General features: G+C 47.0%; 1 protein-coding gene across 4 annotated transcripts in view; it reads left to right on the forward strand.

Annotated features, from left to right (window-relative positions):
• Positions 1-21,829, forward strand: part of NCKAP1 (NCK associated protein 1) — a 248,857-nt gene that overhangs the window by 171,740 nt on the left and 55,288 nt on the right. For all 4 annotated transcript variants that reach the window (XM_082260288.1, XM_082260289.1, XM_082260290.1 and 1 more), the window contains 3 exons: positions 1,427-1,558; positions 9,068-9,286; positions 16,537-16,667. In XM_082260288.1, coding sequence (XP_082116414.1) covers positions 1,427-1,558; positions 9,068-9,286; positions 16,537-16,667 — 482 coding nt within the window. The remainder of the gene's footprint in view (positions 1-1,426; positions 1,559-9,067; positions 9,287-16,536; positions 16,668-21,829) is intronic.

Below are 21,829 nucleotides of genomic sequence, written 5' to 3' on the forward strand. Positions count from 1 at the left end.
GCACTCTCTCTCAGCAGTGTCAGTGTGACCCCGTGAGTGAATGGGATGGACCGTGGAAAGCAAGCTTAGGCTCCCAGTCCCAGCTCCCCAGTCCGGAGTCTCGGAGCCCTCTCCTCATTATCTGACTTTGACAGCAGCGCGAGTCAATGGCGCCCACTGCTGTCCCAGCCAATGAGGAGGTAGAGTCCTGTACAGCCAAGTTTCTCGTGCAACATCGCTGGATTGCTCAGGTAAGTATTAGGGGGGCTGCTGCTAACGGAAGGTTTTTTATCCTAACACATAGAATGCATTAAGATAAAAAAAAACCTTTAGCTCTGCAAAATATAAAAAAGCTTGTTTAAACAAACAAAAGGGATATTTTAGCTAAACCTAGTAGCTCTCAAGAACTCCATTAGTTCTAGAACTGTTCTGGAAATCTTAATATTTAATATTCCCACCCAGTGATCTCTAGCCCATTTTTTTTTGTTAGTTTTACATAAAAGTTGGGAAGAGCTAGATAGAACCTGTGTCTTTTTTTTTTTTTTTTCTTCTTGCTGTACTTTTCACTATTTGTTCTGGTAACTATTGTCATGGATCAGAAGGTGCTGAGAAATGCAAAATTTACAGTTACCCTGGAGGAAAAGGAAAAAACTACCAGAGGGGATACTTATTTCAGGTTCCAACTTTCAGAGGGAAATGCCCCTTGCTTTCTAGAAATTTCCACTGGCTTTAATGATGTATTTCTAAGGGATGGTGGACATCATGTAATTATCAAAATACCTTGATAGGTGGTTGTCAGTCTAGAAGAGTAGGAGTTCCTAGGCAGACAGTATTTGCATGATGACTTATATAGATAATGCCCACACGTAATGCTAAGAACTCAAAGTGCGTTTGCAGATCTGCAGAAACGCACTACAATCCATTTACCCTTCTTTATTGGTTCTGTTCACATCTGTGTAGTTTCTTGCAATGCTTTTTTTTTTTTATTTTGAAAAGGTGAAGGGGCTTTTTTGTCTCCAAAGACTTTGAAGGAATTCTCAAAAGCTATGTGCATTTTTGCAAACGCCTCCTTCTAGCAACATCAACACATAGCTTGCTATGGCCAAAACAAAAAAACACATAAAATGCATGGGAAAAAAAAACACAAAATGTGCCACAAAAATGTATCAATCACACAGGCATAGGTGTGAACCTAGCCTTACACAGGGAAAGAAAAAGTAAGGGTTCAGATTGTGTTATTTGTTGAATAAAAGCTGAGTTTTGGTATTTGTAATGATGTACTAAAGAGGAGGAGCAAGCATTGCTTAAAAATGTGCATACTCAAGTTATAAGTTCAGTTTTTCAGACTTTTAAGGTTTCTCAGGAAATCTGCCAGCAGAGTAAATTGTTACATTGCAGGACCTCTGTACAATATTATAACAGTTTTTTTCTTAATTTTTTCCCTTAGTTTGGATAAGCTACATACAGCACTTTCAGAGCTTTGCTTCTCTATTAATTATGCACCCAATATGGTGGTTTGGGAACATACATTCACTCCAAGAGAGTATCTGACCTCGCACTTGGAAATTCGCTTTACCAAGTAAGTGTGTGCTTGCTATGCAATGCAGCGTTTTATTAGCTTCCCAGAAAGCAAAATCGCAGAAATTTAGACTTTAGACTTGCTCAGTAAATAAGAATGTTTGAGGTAAAATAGTGTGGAATTCTCGAGCAATCAGTCATGTTGAAGTGTTGAAATAAAGATGTGCAAGGCTTTCATTGGAATGAATCTTTGGAAAATGTTAAAGTCATGATTTTCTGCATCTTGCAACAGACACGTGTCTTCCAGTGATAGGATTTTGGCTTCATGAATCAGAGGACAGCTGTGTAAATTGCCATGAACTGATGTTATATTAGAGATGGACTGCATGTTAAACAGTTGTAGATTAGTAGATGAAGCAGGACATTTCCTTCTTTCTGTTGCTGTTAAATTAGCAGCCCTAATGGTGTTTGCAGCATCAGATTGACATTAGAGGTGTGACATTTGGCTAAGTCAATGTTGAAAATATCCCAGACTTGTTCCTTGTTCATAGTGCTCCCCTTGCTTTTTCTATGCACACACCTAAATTAACTTGTTGCCAGGCTATGGTCATTCAAGTTTTCTTAAAGGGACTGTCCTAAAGAAAAGAATGGGCAGAATGCTGCCATTGCTGATCTTTTCTTTGAGGATGTTGGTCCCCTGGCTATAATGCTAATACCTTGGCTCCATTGCTTTTTAACCACTTGCCGACCGCCACACGACTATCTATGTCGGCGGTCAGCCCCTCACAGGCAAACTGACGTAGGTCTACGTCGCTTGCTTGTGAGGGTCTAGGGAGCGAGCGAGCGCGCGCCCCCGCGTGGTCACGGACCCCCCCCCCCGCGCGTGTGACCGGCGGACCCGATGTCCGCCGGCCACTCTGCGATCGGCGGGGGAGAGGGAGAAAGTCAGGTGGCTTGTGTAAACAAGCTGCCTGTCATTCTCCCCTGTGTATGAGAGATGATCATACGGTTCTACTACGTAGAACCGTTGATCACCATTCATACATCTGAAGCCACAGTCAATCACAGTAGAAAGCACGCCCCTAGGGACACACACAGCCCCTCCCTCTCATAAAGTTAACCCCTTCACTACCAGTGTATTTTTTACAGTAACAGTGCATATATATAGCACTGATTACTGTAGAAATGTCACTGGTAACCCCAAAAGTGTAAAAATGTCAGTGAAGGGTCCGATCTGTCCGCCACAATGTCGCAGTACCGCAAAAAAAATCGCAGATCGCCGCCATTACGCGTTAAAAAAAAAAACACAAAAATGACAAAAATCTTTCTCTATCGCTCATTGACAGACGTAGTCCTCGGTGATTCAGCACCTTCGGGTTATGTCGCCTCCACAGGAGTAGGACTAGACAGGAAATAAAATGCTCTGGCCACACCCTAGGGGCAGTCCCCGAGGGTATATCCTCTCTCTCTCTGCCACAGCAAATCAGTTTTTTTCTGTCTAGTCAGGAGTAAGGACCTAGATACCTTGCTGGGATCTTCGGTCCTGGCAGGATTTTTTTCTTAGAAAAGATTTTTTAGACCGCTTTTTTTCTCTCCAGTGTTCCTGTGAGATCTTCAAGCAAGAAAGCTGAACTGGGCGACGGGCGGGATGTTGAGATCCAGTGGTCACCCCAGTTCAGCCTACGAGCGCGTGCAGGCCATAGCTCCGCGCTGGGTCGGCCGCGACATAGTCCCACTGGACGGGGACTGACCCTGTGAGTTAAACGTCTCGCTGAAACGCCAAGGACCATGAGTCACGGCGTCCATATTGGTCGACAGCCCTCCAACTTCGGTGGAGAGGGGTACTGTCAGGAGTTGGCGCCCGCCTGGTTCCGGTACGGTGAGTAGTATGTTCCCCCTTTCCCCCTGACGGGTCTTGTGGTGAACGCGGGCCCCTCTCTGTAATGGTAAGGATGGGTTCCCCTCTATCCTATAACATAGCACAGATCCCCCTATATTGAGTGTGATTTGTGTGTACAAAAAGCCAGCAGGCTTGGTTTGGGAGCTAACAATCTAATTACAAAGTATGTTTAAATGATTGTAATATGTGGCAGCACTGGAATCTTACTGTGATAATAGAAGTATCCTACCTGTCAGAAGCCACAGGACATGTATGCGGCTTGCCAGGTCATTCCTCCAGCTGAAGCAGGTCTCCCGACGGCCACGCGGTTCCGCCAGGGTTCGGTACCGCCGGTCAAGCTGATCTCCATGAGAGAAAGATTTTGCGATGCCTAGTTACTCTGCAGGATGCCGCTATGCTGTAAACATACCGCCGTAGTTCGCACGAGGCCGCCATTTTGGCGTAGCCTCGTGTCTGCAGCATGGGGGCGGCCATGTTTGAGGTGACCCAAACACCTCGTGGAGCTAGGGGAGGCGCCGGAAGGCGTGCAGAGGGGCGGAGCCCCCTCCTTTCTTCCCGGGCAGCCAGCCAAAAGACTTCCTGTTTGTGCAGTGCTGTAACCTGTTGCAGTGAACTCTGAGCATCAAGTGGTGAGCCTGGGGGTCTATCTCTCTCTCTCTCTCTCTCTCTCTCGCTCGATAGGGATCCCTAGCAGGTAACACTGAGGGGCTTTTGTGGCGCTGGGGGTCTGGAAAAAAAAAAAAAAAAGTTTTTTTATTTAAGTTTGGATTGAATTTTCCGGGTAGTTACTGGAATAATCATGGACCCTGCCACACAAGTACCCCCACCTGTTTCCCTCGAGGGGGCCACGGGACCCGCCGGTGCACAGAGTATGGATGCATTTACAGCAGCTTTGGAGTCTTTGGTGGCTCGGGTGGAGACGGCCTGTCAGGGACGGGGGTCAAGAAAGCGACCCCCGCCTACCCCTATATTATCGGACACTTCAGACTCAGAGTCTGAGATGGTCATTGCAGCTGCAGGTCCCTCTGCAAGGGCTGTTGTCTCAGGTAAAGTTCCCTCAGACAGTGAGGAGGACGTTAATACTTCCGCCATAATTCGGGAAGAAGCATTGGTGGACGCGCTAGTTGTGGCGGTTCGGGAAACCTAAAGACTTGAGGTTTCACCGGCAGAGGCAACTGAAACAGAGATTCCCTTTGGTACTAACAAACCCACCAAGACGGTGAAGGTTTTTCCTGTACCCAAGTGTTTTGGTAATAAAATTAAAGAAGAATGGGAGCATTCTAAGCGTACCTTTACTATTTCCAAACGCATTGCTAGACGCTATCCGTTTGAGGAATCCCTCATTAAGAAATGGACGGTACCACCAGTGGTGGACCCACCTATTTCCAGACTGAATAAAGCCATGGTTATTCCAGTAGAGGACACTTCGTCCTTTAAGGATCCGGTGGATCGGAAGGTGGAAGCGGAGTCCCGCACTATTTTTTCCCTGATAGTGTCAGCATTTAGACCAGTAATTGTCATTGGTCTTGTTTCCCAGACACTTACGGAATGGGCGAGATTGGTGCGCCAGGACCTGAAGGGGAAAGATATCCCCCAGGGAACATCTGAATTAATGGAACAAATCATACAAGGACTACAGTTTGTCTTTGATGCAGCCTTGGATGCTACCCCCCTATTGGGGCATGCATCTATGTCAGCGGTAATCCTCAGACGTGCGCTGTGGTTGAAGTGCTGGTCAGCGGACCTAGGTTCCAAAAAGACCTTAACGAATCTCCCCTTTCAGGGGGATCGCTTATTTGGGGCCACCCTAGATGAGATCATTAAGGATGCCACTGGAGGCAAGAGCACTTTCTTGCCACAGGCGGCTAAAGCTAAGGGACCTCGTAACAAGCGAGGACCTTTCTTTACTGCCCATAAAGGGTTCGTAAGCCCGACTGGAACTAGCGGGAAAGGCAAGGCTCCTCCAGGGGGGTTCAAGAAGGGCTGGTCGGACAAACAAAAGACCGACTCAGCCAAACCCGAAGCATACACAGCCTGAAGGTGCGCCCCACCCGGTTTGAGGGTGGGGGGATGTCTTCACCGGTATTCAGGGCATTGGATCGGGCATCGATCACTGCTACCGGTGCGATTCTTCCCTTCCAACATTTAAGTACTACAGGGAGTGACAGTTACCGTTCCCTGAACAGATCTTTTCCTTTACCTTTTCCAAAAATTAGTCTCAGTTCCCCACAAGAAACGGATCCGGTTGAACAGACAGGCCAAGAAGCCTCTAGCCAGGTGACTTCGGTCCCGGAAGTTCAACCAGAAGAGATCACCGTTCCTGATAGGAATCAGGTGTCTGATAAATGTGTGGGAACAGAGAATAAGCAGACTGATGGTCGGGGCCAGATAGCTCTAGGGCCGCCTGGTTCAGATCCAGTCAACGCCAGTGGTCCTAGAAATTCTAGGCTGGCCTCGTCTAGCCGGTCTGGCCGACTTGGACAGACTGGTCGCGGACGTTCCTTGGGAACTTCGTCTCAGGGAGTGTCTGCGGTCTCAAGTGGCCTTTCTGCAAAAAGGGGTTGAGCAGAAACTAGCCTTGAGCACCATCAAGGGTCAAGTTTCAGCATTAGCAATCTTCTTTCAGAAGCCTTTAGCTACTAAGTCCTTGGTGCGGAAATTTCATCCAGGGGGTGCGGCACCTGGCTCCACCAGTCCGCGCGCCCTTACCGCCCTGGGATCTTAATTTGGTTTTGTCGGTTCTACAGAAACCTCCCTTTGAAAACATCAGGGAGATTCCCTTGCTTACTTTATCCCAGAAGGTAGCCTTCTTGGTGGCTATCACTTCTGCACGCAGGGTGTCAGAACTGGCTGCATTATCATGCCATTCCCCATACTTAGTGATTCATAGGGATAAGGTAGTACTTCATCCTAAGCCATCCTTTCTTCCAAAGGTGGTTTCAGATTTTCATCTGAATGAAGATATTGTACTACCTTCCTTGTGGCCTCAGCCCAATCATCATCGGGAACATGCGTTGCATTCCTTGGATGTGGTTCGGGCAATCAGGGTATACCTGAAGGCTACGGAATCGTTCCGTAAGACGGATTCACTTTTTGTGATCACGGATGGCCCCAGAAAGGGGTTGCCTGCATCTGCCGCGACTATCGCCAAATGGATTAGACAGACGGTGGTACAGGCTTATTCTATTAAGGGTCGGAGTCCTCCGTTCCCTGTTAGGGCGCACTCCACTCGAGCGCTCAGTACTTCCTGGGCCTTCCGCCATCAGGCGTCAGTGGTCCAGGTATGTAAGGCGGCCACCTGGTCGTCAGTACATACCTTTACAAAATTTTATAAAATTGATGTGATGGCATCGGCGGATGCCTCATTTGGCCGCAAGGTTTTGCAGGCCGCAATTTGAGGAGACCGGAGGTCTACCTCGAGGATTTTTTCTGTTGAGTCTCATCATTGAGGATGAGCATTGTAAAACTTCTAGTTGGCACCGGTTGGGCCTTCTAGATTGGATTTAATTTCCATTTCTCCCACCCCTCATTTGTGGTACTGCTTTGGGACGTCCCGAAGGTGCTGAATCACCGAGGAATACGTCTGTCAATGAGCGATAGAGAAAAATGGATTTTTGTAAAATCTTACCGTAAAATCCTTTTCTCTTAGCTCATTGACAGACGTAGTACCCGCCCCTCTGTTTTGGAGTTGGGTTGGGTTAAATTCTCTAAACACTGCTTTGTGACATAACTGATTTGCTGTGGCAGAGAGAGAGAGTATATACCCTCGGGGACTGCCCCTAGGGTGTGGCCAGAGCATGTTATTTCCTGTCTAGTCCTACTCCTGTGGAGGCGACATAACCCGAAGGTGCTGAATCACCGAGGACTACGTCTGTCAATGAGCTAAGAGAAAAGGATTTTACGGTAAGATTTTACAAAAATCCATTTTTCCCTTTGTTAGTAAACGCGATAAATTTTGCGCAAACCAATCAAAATACGCTTTTTGCGTTTTTTTTTTTTTTTTTTACCAAACATAGGTAGCATAAAACAAATTGGCCGAAAATGTTAAAAAATTTTGATTTTTACATTTTTTTGGGGGGGGAATTTCATATAAAAAAATGTGAAAAATATTGCTATTTTTGCAAAATTGACGCTCTTTTTTTGTTTATAGCGCATGATCAAAAAATCGCACAGGTGATCAAATACCACCAAAAGAAAGCTCTGTTTGTGGGAAAAAAAGGATGCCAAATTCGTTTAGGTACAGCGTCGCATGACCGCGCAATTGTCCGTTAAAGTCACGCAGTGCCGAATCGCAAAATACCCCCTGGTCGTTTAGCAGCCAAATCCTCCGGGGCTTAAGTGGTTAAGTCACTAACCTAGCACAAATGTAGAAAGAAGGAATTCTAAGACTTTCCAGGCACGTCTGTACAGCATAGTTGTACTAGGTCTGTAACTGAAGTGATAAAGTCAAACAGCCAGGCAGCTTGCATTGTCAAACATGCAAGCTGTGGCTCGTACTTTTTATATGACAGAGTGACTTTAACAAGTAAATGAGCTTTAAAACAAGCTCTCACTGGCATTTGTAGCTGCAGGTACTGTGGAGCAATTCTCCTCAAATTTCACCTCAGAAGCAATCAAGTCAATCTCTCAGCAGCTAAGCTCACCCCGCTCTCCCCTCCCAGAAGTGACTGTGCAGACTTCTAAAGTCCCCAATCTTTAATATAAATAAATAGCAGTATAGAACATGTTGAGCTGAGCTGCAGAGAGAAGTAACTGGACTTTTTTTTTTAAATGCTTGTGCTTTAAAATTTGAGGATGAAATCCTCCATGGTACTTGCAGCTATTGAAGTCAGTGAGGGATTGCTTTCACACCCATTTACATATTGTTAAAGAGGTACTTATCATCACCATGGTGAATTAACAGTGGGTACCCTCCCCGACTATTTTATTGTAACGTTGACAGTGCTCCTTCCTCTATCACAGCTGACACTGCTAACTGGTATGAAGCATTGCATCACCTACCCTGACTGCTCGTATTTAGCAGTCGGTTGCAAGGCATGAGCACAGTCACATGACGGATGTTGTGATGTCGCTGTTCTCCCTGGTTGTTAACATTTATGATTTTAGTGCCAGTTTAAAAAAAAAAAAGAAAGAAAGGAGCACAAGTAAGATAAGTGTGGGAGGGGGGAGGGAGTGCTCTGTGTCTTTGAAGGGGGACACATTTTTCTTCCCTACCTGGTCAAGGTGACAGTATCTTTTTAAAGATGTATAAACGCATCAATGTTCATAGCCTAGCCTCCGGATCACTTTTAGCACTTATAATTTATTTACATCCTGCACAATAACGTGAATTGCAAGGGGGGTTCCTGTTTTCCTAAAGGGAGTTTCTAGCACTGGGACCTCCAGCCTAGAAGATTTTTGTTTATATCCTCGCTTTGTCGCAGTAGATGCCATCAGCTAACACTAGAGGTGGCATCTGTGGATCAACGTTTTTGATATTTACTACTGCAAGTATACTAAGAGGTTAACATGCTCTACATGGTTAAATGAAGTAAAACTTAGAAGGAGCAGTTTTTATTAATGCGGCCTTCTGAACGGCAAGCTATGTCTTTTCCCTCCTGTTGTGTTTGGATTTTGGCATTCCTGCTGTAGAGATTTAGCTAATATTTTCATTTGTTGTCCACCACTCAGGTCTATTGTTGGCATGACCATGTACAATCAGGCCACACAAGAGATTGCAAAACCCTCAGAGCTATTAACTAGCGTAAGAGCCTACATGACTGTGCTCCAGTCAATAGAAAATTATGTGCAGATTGACATCACAAGGGTTTTCAACAATGTTCTGCTTCAACAAACACAACATCTAGACAGCCATGGAGAGCCAACAATCACCAGTTTGTATACTAATTGGTAAGTACTCACACTGACAGATTTTGAAGTCTATGGATGCCTTTTTGATGTGTAACTTTAATTGTGTATTCCTCTTCTGAGGTCTTTTCAACAAATGTCAGCTTTTCAACCTTTCTCAAAAATCTCAAAATGGGAATATTTTGTGTACAAGGCAGAAGTAAAGGGGATAAGGTTTTTGTATGCAGTGCTTTTTCTTCTACATGTTCTACATTATCTAATTGACAATTCCAATCTTGTTTCAGCTTTGTGGTTTTTTTTTTTTGTTTTTTTATGTATTTTAGCAGTACAGGAAAATTTGTATCTCATTGTTAAAAGGATTATTTCATAAAGTAATGGCATAGACGTCTAACAAATATTACATACATATGTTGCCTAAGATAAATACAAGAAATGTGGGAAATATAAACCTTAAAAATGTAATATGCAAAGTGAAATCCAAGGAACCATCGAAAACATCTATACTGGAGCATACAATAGAAATGGAGATATCTGCACTAATAATTTTGAAATACTGTACATGCAACAAATAGTAATGTTAACATCTGTTAAATGTTAATTTAAAGTTTATTCAATGTTTTCAAGGTAAAGTTCATTCAACATTTAAAAAAAAAAAAAAGGTGGGTTGAAGTAGTTGCGTCATCTTCCCTAAAGAGGCATGGTCACCTACCTATTCAGGGAAAAGTCATGGTGCCTCCTGATACACCCACCTATCTAGTTATGCTTCTTTGCACCTACCCACGACAGGAGTCTACTCTGTTTAAGCTCCAGTGTCTGAGTTTACCCAAGTGGATGAAGTCACTGCCCTCCCACTTGCCTGGCTGAGGTCAGGCAATAGAATACATAGTTCTAGCTAATGTGGATAGGAGGAATAGACTGAGGAGGACAAGGTTCTAGCTAATGTGGATAGGAGGAATAGACGGAGGAGGAAAAGGAAAGTACTGTGGATTTTTATGCAAATTTCTTGGCTACTATTTAGGGATTTCCCCAGAGTTTGTGACATGAGTGGTAGCAACAAAACATGTACATGATCTTTTCTTCTGCTTTAGGTACTGTTAGATGGGAACCACTAAAGGAATGGCCAGATTTGCTTTAGGGCCGCCTCACTGGAGAGCTGCATTTTTCCTATGCAAGGGCACACAAAACAATGTTTTTTTTTGTGTGCCTCACTGGCACATCCATGCAACTATGAGCTGCGGGGCGGAGCAGTCCAGAAAAATCCAACACCTATACATTTTTGCCGCACCACACACCACTCTCTGGTGTGACTTGTGTTTTTGTGCATGGCAGCTAAGCTGCCATTTATAGAAATTAATTGAATGTCCCTTTGTGACTTTCAATTAAAGTTTTTTTTTTTTTTTTTTTTTGTAAAAAAAAAGGTGGAAACCGTGCCTTGTGTTGTAAAAACACAAGGCGCCACCCTTCCCCTTTCCCAGCAGCTGTGCTCACTACCCGCATTCTCTTTTGAACCCGCCCCAGAGTCTGGTGAACCCACCCTGGATACACAGGTCTGAATGTGTTAAAATGCAATTCTCTTTCGTTCATTGATGGACACAGCTCCTGCTCTTCTTAACCATTGGGTTATACTACCCCCCTACAGGAGTAGGACTCTAGGCAGAAAAAAGTCTGGCTACACCTATGGTCAGTCCCAGGGGGGTATACTCACTCTCTCTGCTATAGGTACTTAGTCAGTAGTAAGGACCTAGTTCCTCTGGTCCTGGCAATTTTTTCTTTTTAGATAGAAGTTTTTCTCCTGTTTTTTTTCCTGTGAGTTCTACATTCAACTGCCAGACTATGCGAAAGGCTGGATAATCTAGATCCAGTGGTCAGCAAGCGCGCACAGACCTCAGCTCTACACTAGGTGAGCCAAGTCCTAGCCCCACCAGACGGGGGCTGGCCTGCGAGTTACACATCTTGTGAGATCGCATATGACTGGGTCTCAGCCCGAGTCAGTTTTCCTTCAGGCCGACAGCCCCCCCTCCCCATTTTGATGGCGAGGAGGTTCTGTCTGGAGCAGTGCCCGCCTGGTTCCTAATATGGTGAATAGCTTTTCCTCCTGTCGTCCTGGAGTGTTTTGGGGTGGACGTGGGCCCCTTCTTGGGACGGTCGGACCCCTGGGTTCTCCTCGTTTCCGTCAGGCATCCCCCTTCATCTGTCCCCCTATCCTACTCCCCCCCCCCCCCCCCTTTTATGCTGGGGCTGTGTGGGTGGTCTGGTCCACCACCTGGAGTGGGGGCAGGGCGCTTTACTGGAGATTGGGAGGTTGCACCGCCGGCGAAAGGACGATCGGGGGGGGGGCGGGGGTTAAACCTGCTGGGGGCTCTCTCCCTGTCCTTGAGGCCTAGGGATCCCTCTAGGGTCCCTGGGAGAGCCTCGTGGGGCTGCCATTTTGCGATAACCTGTGGGCTCTATGCACAGCGGCCATGTTTGTAAATGAAAATAGCAGCGGCCATGACAGTGGAACCTGTGGGCTCTATGCACAGCGGCCATGTTTGTCAATGAAAATAGCAGCGACCATGACAGTGGAGCCCTGTTGGCGGCGATTTTTGGCAGTGGGAGCCCCTCCTCATCCCCTGGTGCTGACCCCTGGATCTTTTTATTACCCGATCCCCGCGCGTGGGGTGTAGATTATCCTGGTGCTGCAGGTGCCTGTTTCTTCTTGGTGGTGAGTCTGGCACGATCATCTCCCTCCCTGCTGAGGCTTGCTTGGTGCCTGGTAACTCTTTGCAGTGTTTTACACTTTTTGTGGGGTCCCCCTGGTGACTCATGAAGTCTTTGGAGAACATCTCCCCACCTGATCCCTTCTCTGAGGCTGCGAAACCCTCCGGGTCCAAACCATCCATCGATGCTCCTGGAGTCCTTTGTGTCCCGAGTGAAGGTGACTTTCGGACATCAGACTATCAAAAAGCACCCCTCCGCTTTCCCCGGCCTCATCTGTCTCATCAGATCCTGAATCTGATTTGGCCACCACGGACGTGGGTCTCCTTGCTGGGTCTGCGACCACCCGCCTGGAATCCTCATAGAATGATTCCTCCACATCTGCAGCCATGCACAAAAAGGCACTGGTGGAGGCACTGATTGTATCTGGGCATGATAAATTGAAGATGGAGGACGCAGCTGCGATCGAGGCTCAGGTTCCCTTTGGCACTCACAAGCTATCCAGAGCGGCAAAGGTTTTCTTTCTCGCCCATTTTGACAGAATTGTCGATAAAGCGTGGGGGCGACCAATGCGTTCCCTTGGGGTCACTAAGCGCTTTACTAGGCAATACCCCTATGAGGAGTCCCTTTATTAAGAAGTGGACTGTTCCAACGGTGGTAGACCCTCCGGTTTCCAGATTGAACAAGACAACCATGACTCTATTTGAAGAGTCCCGGCCTTTAAGGACCCGGCTGACAGGAAGGCGGAGACTGTGGCCAGCAATATGTACACCCTGGCTGGTTCGACACCGAGGCCAATATTCACCATTGCCCTGTTGTCGCAGACTGACCGAATGGGCTAAGCTTTTACGGTGGCACCTGCAGGGAGAACAGCTCCCCCCTGCCTTTACTGAGCTGGCAGACCAGCTGGTCCAGGGGCTGCAGTTTATCTGTGATGCCTCTTTGGATGCGGCTCCCCTAGTGGCTCAGCTCTCTGTTTCGGCAGTCGTCCTTCGGCGTGTTTTTGGCTTATATGCTGGTCTGCGAACAAGACTTCTAAAAAGACCTTGACTGATCTCCCCTTTCAAGATCTCCTGTTTGGAGCTACCCTGGATGACATCATTAAAGGTCTCACAGGGGAAAGAGTACCTTTCTTCCGCAGGCTACTAAGGTCAAGGAACCTTGTTGTAGACGGGAGTCCTCCTCGACACATACATTTTTTCGTCCCTCAGGGCCGACTTACAAGGCTCGAAGCCTTTCAGGGCTTTCTCTGGAGGATCTAAACTAACCTGGTCTGGCAATCCGAGAGCGGGCTTCTCCAGGCCCATGGACAAGGCTCCTTTAGCATGAAGATGCATCCTCACTCGTATCGGGGGTGGAGGGGTGTCTTCGCTGGGTTCTGGACCTGTGGACTTCCCTGGTACAAGACAAAAGTGGGTCTTATATCGAGTTTCGCTCTTGTTCAACGGCAAGGTTCTTTCCTTCCAATGCGCCTTTCCCCAGGCCGCTTTCAGGGTCTTGTTTTGGGGCGGTACAAGACCTGTTGCTTCAAGGGGTGATTGTTCCGGTTCTGACTTAAGAAAGTTTTCAGGGTTTTTACTCAAACCTCTTCACAGTTCCCAAGAAGGAAGGCAAGGTGTGTCCAATCCTGGACCTCAAGACGCTGAGCTGCTTTGTGCAGGTGCAGAAGTTCAGGATGGAGTCCATGCGCATGGTGGTGGCATCCCTGCATCAGGGGGATTTTACCTCTCGACATCAAGGATGCTTGCCTTCGCATTCCAATATGTTCCGGTCACCAGTGCTTTTTACGCTTTGCCGTGGGAGAGGAGCATTGTCAGTTTGTGGCGTTGCCCTTTGGTCTTGCCTCTACTCCTCCGGTATTCACGAAAGTGATAGTATTGTTGTTAGTATTGTTGGGCCAACCGGGGATCGCGGTACTGGGCTACTTGGATGACCTCCTTCTGCGAGCGGAGTCTCCTGCTGCTCTGGTGGAAAACCTGGAAATCACCATACGAACTCTGAGGGAGTTTGGCTGGATTCTGAACTTTCAGAAGTCTGCTCTGGTTCCATCCATAAAGCTGGACTATCTGGGCCTGACTCTGGACTCGGCCTTAGCCAGAGTGCTCCTTCCTTTGGACAAACTCCAAAAGTTGCAGGCTGCAATTCGTCCCCTGCTGTCCAGCAGATAGTCATCCCTCTGAACTTGCATGCGGGTACTGGGCCTGATGGTGTCTACCTTCGCGGCAGTTCAGTTTGCACAGTTCCATACAAGGTCCCTGCAAAGGGAGATTCTGGCCAAATGGGACAAGACTCCAGTCTCTGGACAATCAGATCCGGCGGAACAAAGGAGTCCCTGATATGGTTACTTCGTTCTCCGGCGCTTCGGCTGGGCAAATCCTTCCTCTCTTGTCTTGGACAGTGTTTACCACGGATGCCAACCTGTCCGGCTGGGGAGGCGTCCTCGGCAATAATTCTGCTCAGGGTCTCTGGACACTTGAAGAGTCCAGATTACCAATGAATGTCTTGGAACTCCCAGCGATCAGACTGTGTCTGGACCATTGGACGGATCGTCTTCAGGGATGTCCAGTGTGCATTCAATCTGACAATGCCACGGCCGTGGCTTATGTCAATCACCAGGGGGGCACAATAAGTGTCCTGGCGGCTCTGGAGGTAGCTAGCATTCTAAGGTGAGCAGAATGGTTAGTCCCAGTCTCTCTGCTGTCCACATTCCCTGGATGGAAAACTGGCAGGTGGATTGCCTCAGTCGGCAGGCGTTCGACCAAAGGGAGTGGTCCCTTCATACGGGGGTGTTTAATCAGTTGTGTCTTTGGTGGGGCGTCTCGGCTCAACAGAAGAATCAGAGATTTGTAGCTTGACCACGGGTGGATGCCACGGACGTGCTGGCGGCCCTGTGGTGTCAGTATTGTCCAATTTACGCCTTCCTTCCTCTCCAGCTTCTGCCAAGACTTTTACGCAGGATCAAGGCAGAAAGGGATTCCGGTCATCTTAGTGGCCCTGGACTAGCCTCGCCGGGCTAGGTACGGCAATCTGGTGCGGCTGGTCACCGACGTCCCTTGGAACCTTCCTCTCAGGAAGGATCTGCTGTCCCAAGGACCAATCTTCCATCCTGCTTTATAGTCGCTGGCTTTGATGACTTGGCTGTTGAATGCCAGATGCTGATGGATAGAGGTTTGTCTGAGTCGGTGATTCAAACGCTGTTAAAATCTAGGAAATCCACTTCTAGGAAGATCTAACATCATACATGGAAGTTGTATATTGCGTGATGTGAGTCTCTTGAGGTTCATCCTTGCTGTTTCTCAGTGGCTCAGATCCTGACCTTCCTTCAACGGGGGGGTTAAGCAGAAACTGGCCTTGAGTACTATCAATGGTCAGGTGTCTGCCAGGTGTCTGCCTTAGTGATCTTCTTTCAACGGCAATTGGCCACATACTCCCTGGTGCATACTTTTCTTCAGGGAGTTAGGCACTTGGTCACTCCAACGCGGTCTCCGTTGCCCCCTTGGGACCTCAATTTGGTGCACTCAGTCCTCCAGAAGCCTCCTTTTGAGAATCTTCCAGAGATTCCCCTGCTTAAGCTGTCCCAGAAGGTGGCCTTCTTGGTGGCTATCACCTCTGCGCGCAGGGTGTCTGAATTGGCGGGGTTATCCTGTTGTTCACCTTACTTGGTGGTTCACCGAGATAAGGTGGTTCTTCCGTCCCCCTCCGTCGTTCCTCCCAAGGTTGTCTCTGTTTTTCATTTGAATGAAGACTTTGTGTTGCCTTTCCTGTGCCCCAGGCCAAAACATCCGAGGGAATTGGTTTGCATGCCTTGGATGTGGTCTGGGCAATTAGGGTGTACCTGGCAGCTACAGAGTCTTTTAGGAAGTAAGACTCACTAGTTGTGCTTACGAATGGACCTCGGAAAGGGTTGCCCACTTTCCCTGCGACCATTTTTCAGATGGATCAGACAGACGGTGATTCAGGCCTATTCCATCAAGGGTCAGGTTCCTCCTTTTCCTTTCAAGGCGCACTCTACTCGGGCGCTCAGTGCCTCCTGGGCCTTCTGTCATCAGGAGTCAGTGACGTAGATTTGCAAGGCGGACACTCGCTAGTCGGTGCACACTTTCACAAAGTTCATTAAAGTGGATGTGTTGGCACCTGCGGTTGCTTCTTTTGGCCGCAAGGTTTTGCAAGCTGCTGTTTAGACGACCTGGTCCTCTTTAAAGGGTGTTTTTTTTTTCTCAGGTAAGCTACAGTTGTTTTGGTTGAGCTCCTCTTTACCTGGTTGGCTATAGTTAGCCTTGGGTTTTTCTTTTTTTTGCTGTTCCCACCCCTCATGTTTAACACAGTTTTGGGATGTCCCAATGGTTAAGAAGATCAGGAGCTGTGTTCGTCAATGAACATCAGAGAAATGGATTTTATGGTAAGTCAAAAATTCAATTTTTTTTTTTGCGTTCTTTCGTTTTATTTGTACAATTCATAATTTTCTAATGGGGTGTAATACAGTTCCATTTGTAGACAACCCAGTTGTGATAACCCATGTTGAATTTCCACTGGAAATCTACTTTAATGTGCGAGAATTACCCTTGTTAAACTTATCGTATTCTATTTTCTTTAAGGTATTTGGAAACACTACTGAGGCAAGTTAGCAATGGTCACATAGCTTATTTTCCAGCAATGAAAGCCTTTGTAAATCTGCCCACTGAGAATGAGCTAACCTTCAATGCGGAGGAGTATTCGGACATATCTGGTAAGTGAGATAAGATTGAAGCAGCTGAGAGGAAGCTGGATTGAGTTTGTTTCATACCAGTTTTTAAGATGAGATTGTGTTAACTTGCTATGCAAGCAGCGTTAATTATTCACATAGACCATTGCTGGCACTGAATGTGCACTAGGTGTAGTCATGGGAAAAACTAGCAAAACTGATGCATTTTTTTTTTTTTTTTTTAAATTTCTAAAGGTCTTTTTTTTTTTTTTTTTACTTGATCTGTCTAAGGCCCTGTTCACACCTGAGCATTTTTAGCTAGTAAAACACTCATCTCTGAAGTCTTAAAACGCCCAACAAGCAAAATCCCTTTAATTTCTATGTATGGGCCCTGTTCACATATGAGTGTTTTGTCGCATGAAGCTCAACAAAGTACATGAGCTGCTTTTTTGTTAATGTCAATGCCTGCCTCCAAACGCCTGAAAAAATGCCTGAATATGGTCAGGTGTGAATGGAGCCTCATAGTTTACAATGATGGTTCAGTTTGTGTCAGGTTAATTTTTCAAATGTGCAGGTTATCAGCACTGTCCAGACAATCAGGGGTCATGCAGCCTCATAGGATAGTCAGAGGAGAATGAAATCTCCTACAAGCTTTAACCAGTGCTCGGCCAGACACTAATAGAAGTCATAAGACCACTTTATACTGCTGGTGTGAAAAGGTATTTTTTATTGTGGATTTAAAAGCACTATATTTTATTATTCATATTTTTATCAGTGTATCACTCATTAGAGATTATTTGTGTATTGAAGAGCAGTTTAATTACTTATTATTATTGATTATTTTTATTCATTTTATTAATGATGTTGTGATGCACGTATGGATATATGGATATTAGTGACACATCATATATAGAAGCACTTAGGTACCTTCATACAGTAATTTTCATATGATTTATATAATTTTCACCAAGCACCTTTAAAGCGCGGTACTCCCCCCCCCCCCCCCCCCCCTGCTATAAGTAGTGGGTTATATTGCTTCCTCCAGGAATAGGACTAGGCAGAACAAAAAATGCCTGGCTATGCCCATGGGCCGTCCTCAGCTGGTATATAACCCCTTCTCTGCTCTAGGTAATCAGTTTTAATCTGTCTAGTCATGACCTAGTCTCCCGGCTGAGATCCCTGGTCCTAGCACTTTTCTCCTTCCTTACATCTTTTTTGTTTTTTCTCTCCGGAGATCTACAATCAACTGCCCGACTGGGAGAAAGGCTGGATAGTCTTGGTCCCCGCCAGCGAGCATGTGCAAACTGCAGCTATGTGCAGGGTCAGCCACAGCATAGCCTCACGGACAGAGGCTGGCCCGCGAGTTAAACGGCTCACAGGGTTGCATATGACCAGGCTTGGGTCTGAGTCGCAGCGGTCCCTTGGCCAACAGCCCCCCTACTTCGGTGGGGAGGAGTTCTGTTTGGAGCGTTACCTGCACCATGGTAGGGTAAGTACAGTCCCCCCTCTCCCCTTTTGGTGGTTTTCTTTGGGGTGGACGCGGGTGACCTCCAGGTACCTTCCTGCCACAGTCAAGAAAAAAAGGAGCCTCGCCGCAGATGGGGGCCCTCCTTCTCAGCCTATAGATAATTTCTTTGAATTCCCTCGTGCTTCTGGGACAGAGAATAAGGGAAATCGATCTTTTAAATCTTCCCGCAGAGGTTCAAGCAACCTTGGTGTGGAAAGCCTAGAGCTAGCTTCCCTGAACCAGCACACAAGACCCCTTCAGCATGAAGGCCTGCCCTCACCCATTATTGGGTTGGAGGGAATCTTCGCTGGTTTCTGGCCCCATGGACTTCTTTGGTGAGCAACAAGGAGATCCACAAAATGTTTCTTTTGGGGGTACCCAGAAAGGGGGACAAAGCTTGTCCTTTTTAGTTTTTTAAGGTCCTGAGTCTCCTTGTGCGTATTTAATTCCTGCAAAGGTTTAGGTGATGTCTGAACTACCTAAGGTCCCCCCCCTATTCCTTTGTAGGGAATTGATTTACCAAGGTCTGATTCTATTTCTGACCAGGGTGGTCCTTCCTCTGCATAAACTTCAGGGACCACAGGCCGTGATTCACCGGCTGCTGTCGCATGGATCGTTCTCTCTCCCATTTTGAATACAGATTCTGAGTCTGGTGGTATCCACCTTCAATGGAGTTCTGTTTGCACAGTCTTACTTGCAGCTTCTTTAGCAGGTTCGGTTTCACAGGAGAATACGACAAGGTCACGGGGTCTTCTGACAGACGCTGCAGGCGTCCAAGGGCCACAGTAAGGCCAGTATCATCCTCAGCTAAGGCTTCATCCGCAGTTCCTGCAAGAAATCAAGAGCGAGTATCTTCCAACCGTCCTGGTGGCTGTAAATGTCCCTTGGGGGCTTCCTCTCAGAGAAGACCAATTGTCCCAAGGGCTGATCTGCCATCCTGCTTTACAGTTGCTCTTTTTAATGACTTAGCTATTGAAAGCCAGTTACTGAGGGGTAGAGGTCTGTCTGGATCCGTGATCCCTACCATGGTGAAGGCGAGGAAGTCCTCTTCCAACAAGATATAGCATCATACGTGGAAAGCGTACATTTCTTGGTGTGAGTTGATTGGCACTCATTCTCAAACCTTTTCTGTGGCTCGGATCTTAACCTTTCATTCAGGGTGTTCAACATGTGGCTCTACCTGTACGGTCTCTTTTGCCACCATGGGATTTAAATTTAGTACTTTCGGTTCTCCAGAAACCTCCATTCCGGAGATTCTCTTGCCTACATTGTCCCAGAAGGTGATATTCTTGGTGGCTTTCACCTCGGCCCGCAGGCCTTATCCTGTCACAGTCCTAGTGGTCCATAGGGTTAAAGTGGTTCTTCGACCCTGTCCATCATTCCTGCCCAAAGTTGTCTGACTTCCATTTGAATGAGGACATTGTGTTGCTTTCCTTGTGTCCCTAGCCGGCTCATCCCAGGGAATTTGCTTAGCATACTTTGGACGTGGTTCCAGCGATTCAGGAGTATCTGGCAGCTTACGGAGTCTTTTTGGAGGTCAGATTCGCTTTTTGTGGTTATGGACAGACCAAGAAATGGGCTGTCCGCTTCTTCGGCTATCATCTTGACTCAGGCCTTTTCCATTAAAGGTCAGGTTCCACCTTTCCCTGCCACGGCACATTCTACTCAGGCGCTCAGTGCTTCTTGTGCCTTGTGCCTTCCATCATCAGGCTTCAATATCGCAAGTTTGCAAGGAGGCCACTTGGTCATCGGTGCTTACCTTTACAAAATTCTATACTGTAGATACTTTGGCAGCTGCGGATGCATCTTTTGGCCCCAAAGTTTTGCAAGCTGCTGTTTAAGAGGGGCTGTTCCGTCTTTATTTTTCAGACGGAACTTATGTGACCCAGTTAAGGCTCCTGTGTCCTGGTTAAGGGCTCTGTTTAGCTTTGGGCTATTTTCCCCACCCCTTTCTTTTTGCCACTGCTTTTAGACGTCCCACTAGTTATGATTTATGGAGCGCTGTTTCCGTCGAACAAAAGAGAAAATGGGATTTTTGTACTTACCATAAAATTCATTTCATTGTTCATCAACGAACACACTATTATTATTATTATTATTATGTTTATTTTTTTTTTTAGCAGATGCCCAATAGAATACAATTTTGTGTGTTTCATTTTATTTTTTATGTTACAAGATATCTATGCAGCTGTTTTTAAATGCAATTTTCTCTAGCGCTCATCGACAGACGTAGTCCTCGGTGATACACCACCTTCGGGTTATGTTACCTCCGCAGGAGCAGGACTAGACAGGAAATTAAAAAGCTCTGGCCACACCCTAGGGGCAGTCCCAGAGGGTATATCCTCTCTCTCTCTGCCTCAGCAAATCAGTTATTTTCTGTCTAGTTAGGAGTAAGGACCTAGATACCTTGCTGGGATCTTAGGTCCTGGCAAGATTTTTTTCTTAAAGGATTTTTTAGACAGCTTTTTTTCTCCAGTGTTCCTGTGAGATCTTCAAGCAAGAAAGCTGAACTGGGCGACGGGCTGGATGTTGAGATCCGGTGGTCACCCCAGTTCAGCCTACGAGCGCGTGCAGGCCATAGCTCCACGCTGGGTCGGCCGCGACAAAGTCCCATTAAAGGACTGTCCACGCGAGTTAAACGTCTCGCCGAAACGCCAAAGACCATGAGTCACGGCGTCCGTATCGGTCGACAGCCCTCCCGCCCAGGTGGAGAGGGGTACTGTCAGGAGTTGGTGCCCGCCTGGTTCCGGTATGGTGAGTAGTATGTTCCCCCTTTTTCCCTGACGGGTTTTGTGGTGAACGCGGGCCCCTCTCTGTATGGTAAGAAAGAGTCCTTTCTATCCTATAACATGTCACAAATCCTCCTACTTTGAGTGTGATTTATGTGTGCAAAAGCCAGGAGGCTTGGCTTGGGAGCTAACAATCTATTGTATACATGTTTTAAAAATGTAATCTGTGGCATTCTGGGAATCTTATGGATTAAGTATAAGCTACCTACCAGTCAGAAGCCACGGACATGTAGACTGCCTTCCAAATCAGATCTCCAGCTTATAGCAGGCCTCCCGAACGGCCACGCGGTCCGCCAGGGCCGGTACCGCCAACCACGCCATATCCCCATGCAGAGAGAGTGTTGTGTGCCCTGCAGCACACCGCTATTCAGTTTAGGCCGCCGCCATTTTTTTTGCTGGATCGCACGAGCCGCCATTTTGGCGTAGCCTCGTGTCTCCAGCATGGGGGCGGCCATGTTTGAGGTGATCCTACACCTCGTGGAGCTTGGGGGAGGCGCCGGAAGGCGTGCAGAGGGGCGGAGCCGCCTCCTTTCTTCCTGGGCAGCCAGCCAAGAGACTTCCTGTTTGTCAAGACAGCGCTGTAAGCTGTTGCAGTTTAACTCTGAGCATCAAGTGGTGAGCCTGGGGGTCTATCTCTCTCTCTCTCGATCGATAGGGATCCCTAAGCAGGTAACACTAAGGGGCTTTTTGTGGCGCTGGGGGTCAGAAAGAAAGAAAAAAAAAAAAAAAAAAAAAAGTTTTTTTCTTTACTTTTGAATTATATTATCCAAGAAGTAACTGGAGTTATTATGGACCCTGCCACACATATTCCCCCACCTGTTTCCCTCGAGGGGGCCTCGGGACCCTCCGGTGCACAGAGTATAGAGTCATTTACAGCAATTTTGGAGTCTATGGTGGCTCGGGTGGAGGCG

The sequence above is a fragment of the Pelophylax lessonae genome (assembly GCF_965119305.1).
Source record: "Pelophylax lessonae genome assembly, chromosome: 6".
NCBI lineage: Eukaryota > Metazoa > Chordata > Amphibia > Anura > Ranidae > Pelophylax > Pelophylax lessonae.